The 16,137-nt window shown below is 37.6% G+C and overlaps 1 protein-coding gene across 4 annotated transcripts in view; it reads right to left on the bottom strand.

Moving 5' to 3' along the window:
• Window positions 1-16,137, bottom strand: part of LOC135222060 (eukaryotic translation initiation factor 4 gamma 3-like) — a 198,015-nt gene that overhangs the window by 85,191 nt on the left and 96,687 nt on the right. For all 4 annotated transcript variants that reach the window (XM_064260204.1, XM_064260207.1, XM_064260206.1 and 1 more), the window contains one exon: window positions 13,323-14,328. In XM_064260204.1, the coding sequence (XP_064116274.1) occupies window positions 13,323-14,328 (1,006 nt within the window). The remainder of the gene's footprint in view (window positions 1-13,322; window positions 14,329-16,137) is intronic.

Here is a 16,137-nt window from a genome sequence, read left to right as displayed (position 1 = left end):
AATCCATCCTATGGTCATTTTCCCCACAATGCCTATCTATAGCACTCCCCTGAGAGTTAATCTGTACTGCCCTTCTGTGTTCTTGGATTCTAGTCCTTAGCCCCCTACTTGATTCCCCCACATATTTGTCTCCATAATTGCTGCAATTGATTATGTATACCCCCAACATCATCTGTATTACTGTCTTCTCCTTCCATTTTATTTTTACATATACTTTGTTTTTTACGGTATTATCAAGGGTATACACAAATTTATATTTACTTTTCTTTCATTTTTGAAGTGATTTGTTTCATTTTAGGCATAAAAGGGAGGGCAACTATTTTGTTTTCTTTATTTGAATTACTCTATACATTTGCTCTGTAAAAAAATCTTCCTAGCTTTGTCGAGTGCCCTTTTTCTGAACCATTCCGGGTATGCTAATGCATCAAAACTTTTATCAATGTAATTTATTTCTTCATCTATCTTGCAAGGGTCACACGTTCTCATTGCCCTAAGAAATAAACCTGTTAGAACACCTATCTTTAAATCACGACTGTGAAGATTAGAAATTAATATAGGAGTTTGTGTGTGAGGGCTTTCTAAATGTGCCTCAGGTTACAAAATTAATCCATTATGAAGCGGCTTTCGTACCTGATTTTTTTGTATCTAGACCTATATTTTACATGTAAGTTGCCTAATTCGTTCCAAGCCCTACAAAAACACCACAGTAAATTTTATAAAGCTAAATTGAATGATAAACAATGAAATAAAACAATTTGGACCATTCAATACCTAACTTAACCGTAACTGTAAATAAAGCGTATTAGTGTAGAAGGGTACAAGAAATACTGTACGTACATTTGTAGTAAAATGTGGAACCTTACCTTTCGAGTGAGGTGACGTCTGAAAGTGGCAATAGAGGAGGAGGACAAATGGAAGAAAACATGAACACTTAACTTTACGAAACTATTAAAAAATGGCAGAAAACATTAACACTAAACTTCAACTTAAGGATGGTGCCTATAATTCATGGATTTCGGCCGTATTCCTTAGCAATCACACTCAACCGCATGCCAGCTTCATATATTAATGATCTCCATCTACATCTCCATAGAACTCATCCTCCTCTTTCCGCAAAACTTCAGCAACATTCTTGGGACCCATGGCTAATAAAGCAAGTAATTAAGTTCACACACCACACAATATAGTAACTTAACAGTACAACGAAACCGAAATCACTTACATGAATTTATGTTAACAAATGAAATCTATGTGAATGAATGAATTCCACATGTGCAATAACGTTGCCGAAACAAAATGGTCGAGGACCTCCTTTACGTAGATGCATGATGGAACAGATACTGACCGATAGGAGAGCAGGATCTTACGGCGGTGACCAGCATCAGGAACCAATGGGAGAGCGGGAGGATGGTTGCAAGTCTACCGGGTTGGCGGTACGAGTTTTAAAATTGTTCTCCGTGAATCTTGGACTTTACAATACATACGTACACCCTTTCGCAACCTGAATTATTTTCGTACACAGAAGCAAAAAAATCTTCGTCTTTGCCTTCGTAACCTGGATTTTTTGTACGTAGGGACTTTTGTATGTAGGGGTATGACTGTACAGGTGATAGTGAGGACCCCATAGCTAACATCTATATGGAATATTTCAAAACCAATCTGGTTCCTAATATTAATGTCCCTAACATAAAACTGCATGGTTGGTGAAGATATGTGGATGATATTGGCAGCATAGCAAAAATATCATCCACATATCTCCACCAACCTTGCAGTTTTAAGTTAGGGACATTAAATTTAAGAACTAGATTGGTTTCCGAAATATTCCATACAGATGTTCGCGAGCATAGGTGATAATGAGGACCCCATAGCTAGCATCTATATGGAATATTTCAAAACCAATCTAGTTCCTAATATTTATGTCCCTAACTTAAAACTGCTAGGTTGGTGGAGATATGTGGATGATATTTTCTAGACGAACTCAAGTTTGATAACATCCAATTCACTTTAGAATAAAGTAACAATAATAAACTACCCTTGTTAGACATACTCATAGAAAGAAAAGAAACAGGATATGAATTCAGCACATTGAAAGCCCACACACACACACTCATATATGCTTTTCTTCTCTTTTCACAGTCATGATATAAAAATGAGAACGTGTGAAAATTGCAAGATACATCAAGAAATAAATTACATCTATAAAAGCTTTGATGCATTAGCATACCCGATATGGTTTAGAAAAAGAGCACACGACAAAGCTAGGAAGTTTTTTACAGAGCAAATGTAGAGTCCATGGAGCCAATAAAAGAAGAAAATAGTTGACTTCCCTTTTATGCCTAAAATGAAACAAATCACTTCAAAATTGAAAGAAAATATAAATTTGTGTATACCTTTGATAATAAATCACTTCAAAATTTGAAGAAAATATAAATTTGTGTATACCTTTGATAATAAATCACTTCAAAATTTAAAGAAAATATAAATTTGTGTATACCTTTGATAATACCGTAAAAATCAACGTCAAAACAAATTGGAAGGAGAAGACTGTCATACAGATGATGTGTGTGTGTGTGTGTGTGTGTGTGTGTGTGTGTGTGTGTGTGTGTGTGTGTGTGTGTGTGTGTGTGTGGGTGGGGGTGGGTGGGGTGGGGGGGGTGGGGGTGGGGTAATTTTAGATTAATCAGTTGCAGCAATTGTCGAGACAAATATGTGGGGGAATAAGGACTAGAATCCAAGAACACAGAAGGGCAGTACAGTACAGATTGACTCTCAGGGGTGCTATAGATAGGCATTGAGGGGAAAATGACCATAGGATGGATTTTAAAACCAGTAGGCTTATATACATAGGAGAGTTGTAGAAGGAGCACTCATCAGAGATTAAAGTGATAGGACACAAAGGTTTTACCTCAGAAGATCCCATAAGCTGAGCTGTTATTAAAAGAAGCTAAGATTGACCCTTCTGACTTGGAGATTAGGTTTCCTCCCCAACAAACTTTTGGTGACTACTCACTTACCACAAGGGTTATTCCCATTGACCATCAGCTCAGGATATCAGAGCGACAAGAGGGGATTAGCAACTTTCAAGGAAACCAAAACAGCCATCACATAAATGACAGCTTAACAAGTAGTAGTTCCAGAGGACTGCTGGGCCTTGACCCAGCTGACAACCTACATACTATCTCTTGAAAATGGGCCACAGATAGGGCCGAAATGTACTAGTGTGGAGTAAAATAAAATGCAAATACTTATAAGTAGACAAGTATTAGACAGGGATTTTGTGGGTTTCTTTTTCAATCTCCAGAAGAAAAGTGAAAGAAGTTTTTGTTTCCTTAATGAAGATATCAGTTTGTGAGAACATTTTAATAATTTTGGGGCTGGTTTGGTTACCCCTCTTTTTTCTGGGGTTGTTTTCGTTTGTGTACGTTCGAGTAACGGTGAGCTTAAAATGTAAGGACAGTAGTTTGTAGTTTTTGTGATTTCTAATTTTTCTAATTTTTTCTTTCTCTTTGCTCAAATGTCTAATTTGGTATAGGGTTTGAGTTTTTATTGTTGTTATTATTATTATAGAAGGATTTTGTATTTTCTTAATGGGATTATAGTTGCTTTTTTTCTTTTAAATATTATGAATGGTGATTTATGATTTTGCAATCTTATGATGTTACTTCTCACAGGTTTCAGGAAATAGTTTGTAATATATCCTAGTTGCTTTAGCACATTATAGTTTTTTGTGTTCGTGGTGTTTATCAGAAACTTTTTTTTTTTAGAATTTTGAGGTCATTATTTGACAGATGTATGTTTAGGGTTATTTCTTCTTTAATTGACCGGTGACATGACTGATGAAATACTGAAAGCCTCATAAACCCCATTCCCCTACACCAGCAAGACATCCTTCAGCTACCTTTTTGGAATTTGTGGGTCAAGATGTTGCATGCTGCTGTTGTGCAAAAGAAACTACAAGTCTACAAGGATTTACGACGTCTTTTGGACGATAACGGGCATGGTACCGCCAGATGTTTTTCTACAGTGCACACAATTGCAGGAGACACATTCGCACAGAACCATCAAGTTCAAGATGAGAAGATAGACGCTCTGCAGTGAACTGTTATTATAGCCCAGATACAGGCTATTCAAAAAAAAAATAAAATCATTTTATGTAGCCAAAAAGAAATTGTATTCTACACTTCTTTCTGGAACTTGTGACTGAACTTGTCTGTCATTTATCCAGCATCCTGCAATGTGTCTGGTTGAATACTGTGCCAAGTGTGCTACTGCAAACCATGCACTGTCAATAGAGATGATAATCTACATAAGAAAACCACACTTGAGCCTGGGTAGCTAATCTAACATGGCTGCTAACTTACACTGCGTATGTTGTTACCAACAAAAGCCAAACAATTGGTTTTCACAAACAGTTTCCTATGCAGCCTATGCATTCATCTATACTTGTTGCAGATGACAAAGCAAAAACAGAAATCACAATACCGTACAGGAGAAATTGGCCAAAATCAAAATAGTCTATAGCCAATCATGAATGTGTTTAATACAACGGTGTGAAGAAATATGACAAAGTGAACATTCCAGCACCATCTAGTGGGAAACAGATGAATAAAAAAAGTCCTACCAATTAGCCAAGAGTATTTTGATGTTTTTCAAATGCTGATCGCACCAAACTGTATGAAGATAAAGTTAACTTTAACAGCAGGTAAGACTTCATACCATACTTTTTTTGTTAACAATACGATGTATTTTACAGTAATGAACGACCAAGTCACTGTCCAAGTGTCCCGTACAAGAGAAGAAGAAGAAGAAGAAGAAGAAGAAGAAGAAGAAGAAGAAGAAGAAGGGGTTGCTTTTTTTTTTTTTTTTGCTCTGAAGTGTAATTTATGGAGTTTATTTCATTACAAATATAGGGAAAATAAGACAGATAATTGCTTTTGGAAGAAGTTTTCAGTATAATATGATGGTCGCTGTTTATAAGCATATCTAATGCTTACTGATGCAAATGAAAAATGTATAGCCTACCTAATTGAGTGCTTTTTTCATGGAGATTATACTGTAACAAACTTGGGAAAAAAATTGGTAGATAATTGCTTTCAGCAACAATGTTTCAATTTGAAGTGTGATGGTCTCATTTATGATCATAATTATTACAGTTTGTTAGCATGAAAGCTATTTGGGTTTCCATTACAAACTTAAAAGACGATCTTGCTCACCGCTTCCAATAAGCTCCGCCATAACCCCCCACCGATAAAACTTCTAATGCCTGGCCCTACTGAAAACAAGTGTAGGTTGTAAGCAGAAAAGGATTACTTTATTTTTCTGTAAATGACAAGCATTGAGATGGCTTTGTCTGTCTGCCAGCACTTTCTCTGTCCGCCCTAAGATCTTCAAAAATTGGTATATTGACCATTAACTCTCCAATCATCGAACAAACTGCAGACCTCTAACCTCAGTAGTTTTCACTTTATTTAAAAGTTAATCCTTAGAGGCCAGGGGAATTTTTGTTGGAGGGAAAAAAATGGCAAGATATGCAAATGCAAGAAAAACAAAAATTTTTTTTACCTTCCATGGGAAATTAAAAGTGAATATTTCCAACTCTTTTTCCAGCACTTGTAAAAATGTTAGTTTCTTATTGTATTGTAAATTTACAATTACAGCTAACACTATCATAACAGATTAAAACTAAAATCAGTACTAACTCGGATATTATTTATGTTGAAATATTTATGAGATGTACCGAGACTAGGAGATGCAGTACCTTTCTGGGGAGTTTTAGTTTTCGCGGCCGCCGCCCCCCCCCTTTTACGGGAGGGGTTAAGTAAAGGCTGGACTACTGGCCAGACCAGAAAAAGCGCCAACAAATATTAAAGTTTAACCAAAAGTTGATTAAATATGAGAAAAGTACCATTTTCTACAAGGATGAAATTACCTTTACCTCTTGCTGAAGATTAAAAAGGGATTAAAAGAAATAAAAGTTAGCTAATGATGAATAAAAATCAAAAAGGAAACTAGGAAATCCTGGAAGGTGACAAGTGGTGCAAAATGCTGAAATTATAGGTGGGCGATTAATGAATACTATCTTGGTTTTGGGTGGTGCAAGCATTGTTTAGGTGACCATACTACTCCTATCTGTTGACAAAACACTCTGGTTGTTCAATACTACACCAACAAGAAAATACAACTGAGTACTAATACCTTCTACAAGCAGTCTTCTCTTAATACCTAGGGCAAACATGATCATTTATGCATTTCTTATGTCTGCATGTTTCCTACAGTTAGTAACCACCATCTTCACACATCACAACTCAAGAGAAATAAAGGAAACTTTTTTTTATATTAATTGAAAATATAGTAATCAATGTAAACCAACCACCATCTTCACACATCACAACTCAGACAAATAAAGGAAACTATGTTAATTGAAAATAAAGCCATCCTTTACGTTAATTAAAAATAAAGCCAAATGCACTATATTACACTGAGGAAAAAGCAATCCTTAAGAAATCCGTTAAGTTGGATTACTTTAAACTGAAGCCTCAATTACATATTTAGAAAAATGTCACATGAAATTTTCATAAAAGAATTTCTTCTCACTAGGCAGCCCAGCCTATTTATGTTCTATTAAACCCTAAATTAAGATCTCAATAAGCAAAACTATAACCAAAGTCAAGAAAAGACAAACAAGAAATATTTAGGTGGATTGCTGGAAGGTGGTCTGATTCAAACTGGCCACTTTTAGCATCAAACTTGTATAAAATGTGAGGAAATGTATGATAGTGTTAATATTTATAGTGTTTACTGGTAAAGAACACAGTCAATGATGTAGTCTTTCTAAATACTTTTTACAAAGCATTCATTACTTCTCAAGGTTCGAGTTAACTTACAATTTCTATCAACATTTAGTTGTATGAAGTACTGTACTATCAGTTAATCTCACTAATAAAAATAGATCTGTACCAAAGTAAAATGTAAATTTTTCTTCACATCAAAAGGGAGCACTTACTCTTTTTTTCTCTCTCTCTTTTTTTTTAGTCAAGAGAAACTATGGTCTGTTTCACCATATAAAAGAAAACCTTCAATCTTAAATGTATAAAAAAACCTTTTCTTATATCTTCAGGGCCAAAGAAAACACTCAACCATTCAATCACATTTCACGTGGCATAGCATAAGCAGTCACTCTTAAGTTGACACTAAAATTAATTTTTTGTTTTGGAGCATCAATACATACACATTGATCCATTAATACAATTCACATTTAAAAAAACAAAAGCACTCAACTATGTATCCCTGTCAAGCTCCCAGTGAAATTTACTACCCTGCACTTTCATTTTTTGTTTTGGAGCATCAATACATACACATTGATCCATTAAATACAATTTCACATTTTAAAAGTAAACAAAAGGCCACTCAACTAATGTATCCGCCCTGTCAAAGCTCCGCCCAGTGAAATTTACTACCCTGCACTTTCATTTTTAAAACTTAAATCTATGCCTCCAAATGAACCAAAGTTCAAAACTGCATAAAATACATTTTTAGATGCAAATGAGTGCAGTTCCTATCAGCCATTTCACACGGACATCGTCTTTCAATTAAGAGACTTTTCCCAAAAACATTAAACAATTTTCATCTAATTTTTTCAACTCATGAAACAGTGGCTCTTCCTCAACCATAAGAAACTGGTTTTTACAGGCATTGCAAATCATGAAGTAGATGAAATTATTTTATTCTTACAACTCCAACTGTGACTCATGTGAGGTCACATTTATTTAAAACAAATCCTTCAAGTCTAGATGACTCACTGGTCAGGTTAAAATATTAAGACGATAATTCAAAAATCTTTCCAAACTGAAAATACAAACCTCAACCAAGCAGGTAACACCTAACCTCCCATTCTTATGAAAATGACATTTTTTATGAAATGAAGCTTACCCAATAGTTACATATCTATAGTTTTCCACAAAAGGCAGCCTAACTCAAATTCTGTAGGTCGCTTCGATTGCTCAGTGTAGGTATACAGTGCCGAAAACTAAACGGCCATATTAGGAACGACTTATCTAGCCACCACACACACTTTTAAGCATAATGTCCATCAGAGGGGAGGAGGGAAATCTGATCATGTAATTACTGGGTATATAAAAAAAAAATTCACCTTATAAAAATGTCATTTGTAAAAGTGATTTATCCAGTGATTACATAGCTGATTCCAAATTGAAAGGTGGTGGGATCATGGACATACTCCAAAAATTTAAGCTTGCAAGGAATTTTATATAAAAGTTGCCAGCATTGAAAAGAATGCTTGGCAGGACAGTATAACCAAGATGGCTAGCAAAGCATGATAGGAGTCTGTCTGCCCATGTCCTGAGCACACCCCCAAATTAATAACAAGAAAAAACTGACATATACACTGAAATAGTTATGACCCATCCACTGAGTGGTGGGGGCTCCGGATACTGTGCTTCCTTCAACAAAGCCATGCCATTCACTAAAAATGGTCTTGAGGTACTGAAAACTTTCAAATCTGTGTAACTTTTCATACAAAATCAAGAAGCAAAGATCACTTTCGCTTCCAGTAGGAGGATAGTAGAATGGGCATAAAGAGCAAATTGTGCTTGAAAACTAAAGAGGTACAGGCTGTTTTGACATCCTTAGCTTCACTTCAGAGTAGGCAAAAAGCACCGAACACACTGGTTGTCACAACAAATGCAGTCCTGATAAAATGGAAGGCATGTTAGACAGAGGAAGTGACAGCATTTTGGAAAAACTCCAACCGGACAGAGAGCTCTCTATACTACTTCCGTGCTGAGTAGTACTACTAGGCGGTTGTAGCAAGATCTGGAGCCAGACAAGCTAGGTAACAGGGGAGCTGGGGATTCGGGAGCTGGTGCTCAATCTTCCTGGCTAATGCACCAACTGTCCAGTCTAGGACACAGAATATTTCCAACACCTTAAAATTATTCCTCACAACATGATCCAGCTCTAGCAAAGAGATGAAATCCTTGGTTGAAAAAAGGCAGCATGACAAGTTCCATCGACCAAGCCAGAGAAGCCCCCTTGTGAGGAGGCAGAAACTCCTTAGGAAGGAGCTTGCAACCTCCCAGGTGGCATAAAAACAGTATTTCTTCAGAATTTTGGATGGAGGATAGGCAAAAGATACCTTGCCCAACTCATTCCCAGAGGGTACACACACAACCTCTCGGAACCCTCTTGGATGAAGAGGGAAGAAACTGTTTTAGGAGGGCCGCTCTTAGTTATGTTCATTAAGAACATCAATGCAGGCACAGACAGAGGTGCGGGCTGAAAGAAGTCTGGAAAATTAGCCAAAAAGTACTTGAGACGACTTAAATGCTGATCCACTTCCTCTGTGGGACGACGCGGGACAAGGAAGTATCTCCACCTTTAAGAGAAAAAAAGGTAGCCTTCTTAAGAAAAACCCATCAGATTGAAGTTGCTGACGAAATGGAGCTGAAGATGACTCCTCTAAACCAGGCGTCTTAGAAGACACCAAACACCTAGTAATGCACTAGCTATCAGATGCAAAATGGTTGCTTACAATAGTCCGAATGTCAAAGTGATAACACAGGACATTCAAAAGAGCCTAACAACTTTAGACTGTACCCAGAAGAATGCTCAAGAGAGCACTGCAGAGGGATTATGGTGAGCAGGAGCATAACTGCAAGAAGGTTGCTGACTCAGAACAGGATCCTCATGTTTCTTCAGAGGCGGAGGGGAGCAGTCCGCAAACGAAGCTTGCCTCTCCAGAGGTCAAAAGGACTGATGACGACATTTTTTGTCGAGAGGAGACTTCTGAATCCGATGACAACTGAACACCACTCACCAAGATGCCTTTTCAGTGGCTGTCTGTCAACGCCTGGGAATAGAATACAGGTTTGACGAAGGGAGCAACGCCCTTGGACTCCCTTCATCTGCCAGTATGTTTTCTCCCTAATGCAAAGGAGCAGGACAATGTCTTCAGGTCTCGCCACCTCATCACTACACATCCATCAAGATGCCTTTTCAGTGGCTGTCTCAACAGCAGGGAATAGGCTACAGGTTTGACTAAGGGGCAACTATCGGGGGCAACTCCCTGGGACTCCGTTAAACCGCCAGTACGTCTTCTCTCAGGTGCAGAGGAGCAAGACAGTGACTTCAGGTCAAAGGGCCAGAAATCCACCTCCTCCACCAAACATCCACTAAGATGTCTTTCCAGTGGCTGCCTGTCACTACCTGGGACTAGCAACAAGCTCAACTGTGGGGGACGACTACCCATAGGTAAAAAACCCCTATGTCTAGGAGCATCAAGGGACAAGTGGCTGCATCCTCAACAGCTTGCCATTTCACTGTTATATGGCTAAATTAATGATAACCAAACCAATGGCTGTCAAAGGCATGTGAAGAAGTGCCAGTTAGACATGAGCTGGCACTGTATGGTGTGCGCTCTGAGTTGCGCACAGGAGGCGGCGGATGGAGGTAGGTGGTGGGCGCTCTTCTGCATGCAGTGACAGATGGGTGGCTCACTGATTTTTGGTAATCTCAGTTACTGCCATCTTTCATGAAAAAAATTTACCAGTAATCGCCTACCAACAACTATTATGTATTTTATAACAATTTCTGGCATCTAGTCATAAAATCATGCATAAACTGTATGAATAACATTAGTATTTCACATATTCAGACAGATGTATTTGAAGATAACAAATTTGAGTTTACCTTCTAAATTAAAACAATCATATAAAAAAAAGTAGGTTGGGCAATAAAGTATCGAAGCAAATCCAACTCTAAAATTGTAGAACAACTGCTTTAACCTGCAGTTCCTGCTTATCAGCAGCTTTGGTTATCTGCGATCCAGTTTTATGAGGCGTGTGTAGTGCACATTTCCAGTTATCGGCTCCCATTCCTAACAGAGGCACCATTAACCGGTTATTGGCACAAAAATCCGATTACCAGTGCCGATGTGCCGAATATTGAAGATTTTCGCTTATCAAGCCAATGGAAAATAACCCCCCCCCAGTATTCTTTGAGTGATAAAAGAATGATTATTATTTACAAATCATCAATTACTAAAAGAAAAAAAAGCTACTAGAATTTTCAGGAATAAATCAAAGTACCCTATCTGCCAGTGTATGAGACACCCACATCTTACCTGGATGCTGCCGTTTTATATTAGCCGTTACAGTTTTATATATGAAAACGTGTGCAATTTCATGTAGAATACAACAAAAAATAACTCATGGTTGTAGCTTTCATCAGTTTTTTAAATATTTACATACAAATCACAATAAATAGAAAAAATTCGACCTTCAGTTATCTTTAACTTGACCGAAATGGTCAAAAACTGAAATTGTAAGCTACAACACTTACAGTCTTGTAATATTTAATCAATTACCTTCATTTGGCAACAACTTTTTTTTTTTACATCTGCGCATTATGAATTCATGCATCATATTGTGATAATATATTCTCTGTGTTGCTTTGATTGTTTTATAATTTATACACCAAATTCATCGCAATTTAGTGTACAATACAACGAAAAAAAATTAACTCATTAGCTTTACCCATTTTGCTCACAGCGCGAATTGTATACAATTATGCACAAAATTTTTTTCGTGCTGTCATATATTCCAATATTTATATATGATAATGATTTTTTTTCATTTCTAATGGTTACATACTAAACTTTAGGGGAAAAAATTTAGGGAAAAAAAAAGAAAAGAACTCAATCTTGAGACACTTTCGGAAATACCGGCTCAGCATTAAAGGGTTAATGGGATACTGTACCCTAATTCTTACCTCTTCTGATGTCAGTGTATTATTTTGTTTAGGGTATCCTCTTTCTTTATGGAACAACACACCTTTGCCTTTATGGAACAACACACCTTTGCCTCAGTGATCTTTTCAGTGAAAGTAACCAAGGGGAAACAAAAGAGAAAGCAAACCTAAAAAACTAACTTAATGAAATTAAAAGTGCTTTGTTTACTTTATTGATTAAAAAAAAAAAAGCAAAACCATAGAAGAAGAGGAAGAACAAAAATTAAATATCTATATTTTGGTGGTTTTGTGTTACCGTGACAGGCCACTAGGGTGGCACTATGATTTTGTCTATGTCCACTTGTTACAAATGGCTTCTATTTTCTTTTTTTCTGTTTTTCTTCTTTTTTTTTTTTTAGATGAATGTTTCCTCAATGTTTCCTTTGTATGCTAACTGCCAGCACACGTACGGTAAGCAATTTTCATTCCGATAGGCTAACTGCTGACGTATCATTGGAATTTTTCATAAGTTGGTGATAACCAGACTGATAAATTTGGTCTGATTTTTAACATTTCTATGCACCACTAGTTGAGCCGAGTAGCCTGTGCTCCAGTCCGCATCGCTATGCATGCTGGAGACAAAGACTTAAACATGTGGAAAGTTCATGATTGCACTGACACCAGGAAAATACTAATGTGTGCCAGGGCCATGCGAACCTTCTCTGTAACGTTCCAAAGCAGCGCAGAAGCAAGAGTCGGTACTCGAGTGACAAGAATGTTTCTGCCTAAAGCCCACCCCACCACAGCCAAACATTAACACTATTCTCTCCCTACAATGTTCCAACCCCTACACTTTTCAGTTATCCTAAAAGCAAAAGTTTGTCCTAAGGAATGATGTAACATCAAGACCTAAACTTTAAGGCCTACAGGGATAGTCTAACATTCAAGAATTAGTTTCAGGCAATTACTTAATGGCAGTTTGCAGATATCCTATGCAAAAGATTTTGGCCTAATAGTATGGCATTACATTCCAGAACTATTTTCAAGGCAATTATTAACCAGCAACCTGCATGTAACCTAACCCCTTTAAGCAAACCACAAATGCAAAAGTTTTGGCCTAAAAGGATGGTGTAACATTCAAGATTTATTTTTAAGACAAAACTATTCACGGCGACTGCAAGTAGCCGGCTTATAGATAATTATAATCAACAGTTAAATAACAATAAAACCAAGCAAAGGACTCATCCTGCTCAAAGGCAATGATAGTGTTCCGAAGGTCGTGTAATACTACCGAAACCCAGTGATATAACCAGAAAATAAGAGCAAGATGCTGTAAGCACTCGATACTTAGTTAAATATGGCAGAAAAAAGGGTGATGTAGATAAGCCGTACCTTACACTGAGCAATCACAGCACTACCTGCAACATTTGAATTTAGGCTGCCAAATGTGGAAAACAAGAGCTATGTAATTACTAGGTGTCACTTATACAAAAACGAAAATTTTAATAAACACTTTTAGAATGTGATAATTCCTTTGTAATGCAGTAATAATTACTAGAGCTGGAAAAGTTACTTACTCTGTGTAGTCTGTGTCTCAGTAGTCATCTCCTCCTCCTTGGGCAGAGTAGGCATGGTGCTGACTTGAGGCTTTGGGCTTGCCTGTTTCACAGGCAATGTTGGTTCAGGTTTTATGGGCACCTCATTTTGAACAGGCACCATAACAGGGGAAACATTTTCTATTTTACACTCAATGTCATTTGCAGGGACACACTGTTGTGGAGTCTGTGGTGGGGGAGACGACACGAGAGGCTGCGGATGTTGTTTGGGCTGAGACGAAACTTGCTCAGGTGAAGGTGGCTGATGTGCTGGCTGGGGTGCATGAGATGGCATTGCATTCAGCTGTGGAGTTTTAATATTCTGCTGTGGAGATGGTGACTTCTGTTTATGTGGTGCCTGCTGAGCTAACTGGTTAGAAAGCGACTGCTGCTGCTGCTGCGACGGTTGCAGTGGTTGTGAAGGTTGCTGCTGTGGCTTCTGTTGTGGAGGCTGCTGAGTTCCCTGCTGAGATACTTGAGCAGGAGGTTGCTGTGACACTTGTGAGGGTGGCATTGGCAAAACCTGCATGGGAGGTTGCTGCGACACGGGCTGAGGTATTTGCTGTTGCTGCACCTGTTGCATTGGTACTTGCTGAGGCATTTGTGGAAGCATCATTGGCGTCTGGACTCCCGACGCAGGTTGTGATGGTATTGGTTGAAAAGCTGGAACTTGCGTAGTATCTGATTTAGTTGGAGGTTTAATAACCTCTATGGTTTCAGGAACTGTCTTTCCAACACCACTATCCATACTCTCACTATTTACAATTTCCACTGTATTCCCTATGCTATTCCTTAATTGTTCTTTAGTTTCCCTATTATCACTAATAATTATATTACTAGAGCTATTTTCACTTTGTTTATTAGTCCTACCTACACTTTCTAAAGTCTCTGTTACCATTGTATCTTCTTCTGCAGCCTTTTTAGCTACTTCTGCAGCAAACTGAGCAGCAATATCTACCTGCTCAGCCTTGTTTGGAGGGGTTCCACTCTGGAAGAAAAAATACATCAATTAAAATCCAGACCCCAAAAATTACACAGGAAACAACTTCTGTACAGTAATGTTATGTTTCCTATACGAAACTAAGGCAAATAATTCTCAGCCAGACAGTCAAGGTGACCAAATTCACGCTCACCTGAGCTTCACAAAACTGGTTGTCTGGGATAAGATTACCACCAAGATTTTGGAGCATTGTGAATTAATTCTATTTTCTTCTATTTTATTAGATATATATATATATATATATATATATATATATATATATATATATATATATATATATATACTATATATAATATATATATATATATATATATAGAAAGAGAGAGAGAATGAGAACTTTTGTGTGTGGTGTGTGTGTGTGTGTGTGGTGTGTGTGTGTGTGTGTGTGTACTTTCATCTTATTACCAAGACATAGTCACAACAACTAAAGATATACAGAAGCAAGAGCCTATATAAATGGTGGGCACAAGTCATAACGGAATACTGAAAGATCAGGAAGTCACAGAACGGTGGAAAAGACTAAAATGGAAATCTACTTATTGGTAATTCTCTTTATTCTTAATGGTACTCCTCTCTATTCTATCTTTTAATTCCTTCTGGAACATATGCTTTATGACTGGGTCTAATGAAAATAATCCTAGACTTACATCAAAATTATTCACCCTGGTTAACTGAATCAAATATATATATATATATATATATATTATATATATATATAATATATATATATATATATATATATATATATATATACAGTAATACTTTGGGTTACGAACCGATTAGTATACGAATTTTTTAACTTACGAAGTGACGCCCTCATTCTGGAATAGGAATTTCACTTGGAATACGAATGCGCGAATTTCTATCATGGGAGGCCGCCTGCTTTGTTTACATCGGACATCGGATGAGCGTGGGATCTGCGAACGCATTTTTTTTCGGCCAAAACTTAACGAGGTCACGTGACTTCCTCCCACGCATCCCTTGACCCGTTTTAAACCATAACTCTTTCACTATCTCGCTGGCGAACGCATTTTTTTTGGCCAAAACTTAACGAGGGTCACGTGACTTCCTCCCACGCATCCCTTGACCCTTTTTAAATCATAACTCTTTCACTATCTCGCTGGTGTTAAGATTGAACGAGTCTGTCCGTGATACGCTCTCAAATTTGCTTAGTGATTTGCGCACGTGTTGTGGGTTTCCGTGATACTGCTTAAGCACATTACTATTACCCAAATACTAAAGACAATGGCTCCCAAGATGACAAAGGCAAGCAGCAAGAAGGAAAGCATAAGAAAGAAGGAGATGATTACAGTCGAAATGAAGAAGGAAATTATCCAAATGCATGATAAAGGTGAGCGCGTGAAAGACATTGCAGCATTCTTCAAGCGGTCGCAATCAACGATCTGCACTATTTTGAAGAAAAAGGAAGAAATTAAAGCCAGTAAAGCATCAAAAGGTGTCACAGTAGTATTGACTAAACAACGGCCTTATATTCTCGACGATGTAGAAAATTTGCTCATGGTTTGGATAAACGAGAAGCAGCTGGCAGGAGATTCCGTAAGTGAGAGCATCATTTGCGAAAAGGCTCGTAGGATCTACGAAGATTTGAGTAAAAATGAGCCAGGCACATCAGCAGACAGTGAAAAAGACAGTTTTAAGGCGAGCCATGGCTGGTTCGAGAATTTTAAGAGAAGGACTGGCATCCACAGTGTTGTTCACCATGGTGAGGCTGCAAGCTCAGATACGAAGGCGGCAGAGGCTTACGTAAAAAGAGTTTTTTAAAAGGCTCGTGGATTC

This window comes from Macrobrachium nipponense, chromosome 3 (genome assembly GCF_015104395.2).
Source record: "Macrobrachium nipponense isolate FS-2020 chromosome 3, ASM1510439v2, whole genome shotgun sequence".
Taxonomy (NCBI): Eukaryota; Metazoa; Arthropoda; class Malacostraca; order Decapoda; family Palaemonidae; genus Macrobrachium; species Macrobrachium nipponense.
This window is presented reverse-complemented; position numbering and strand designations above follow the sequence as displayed.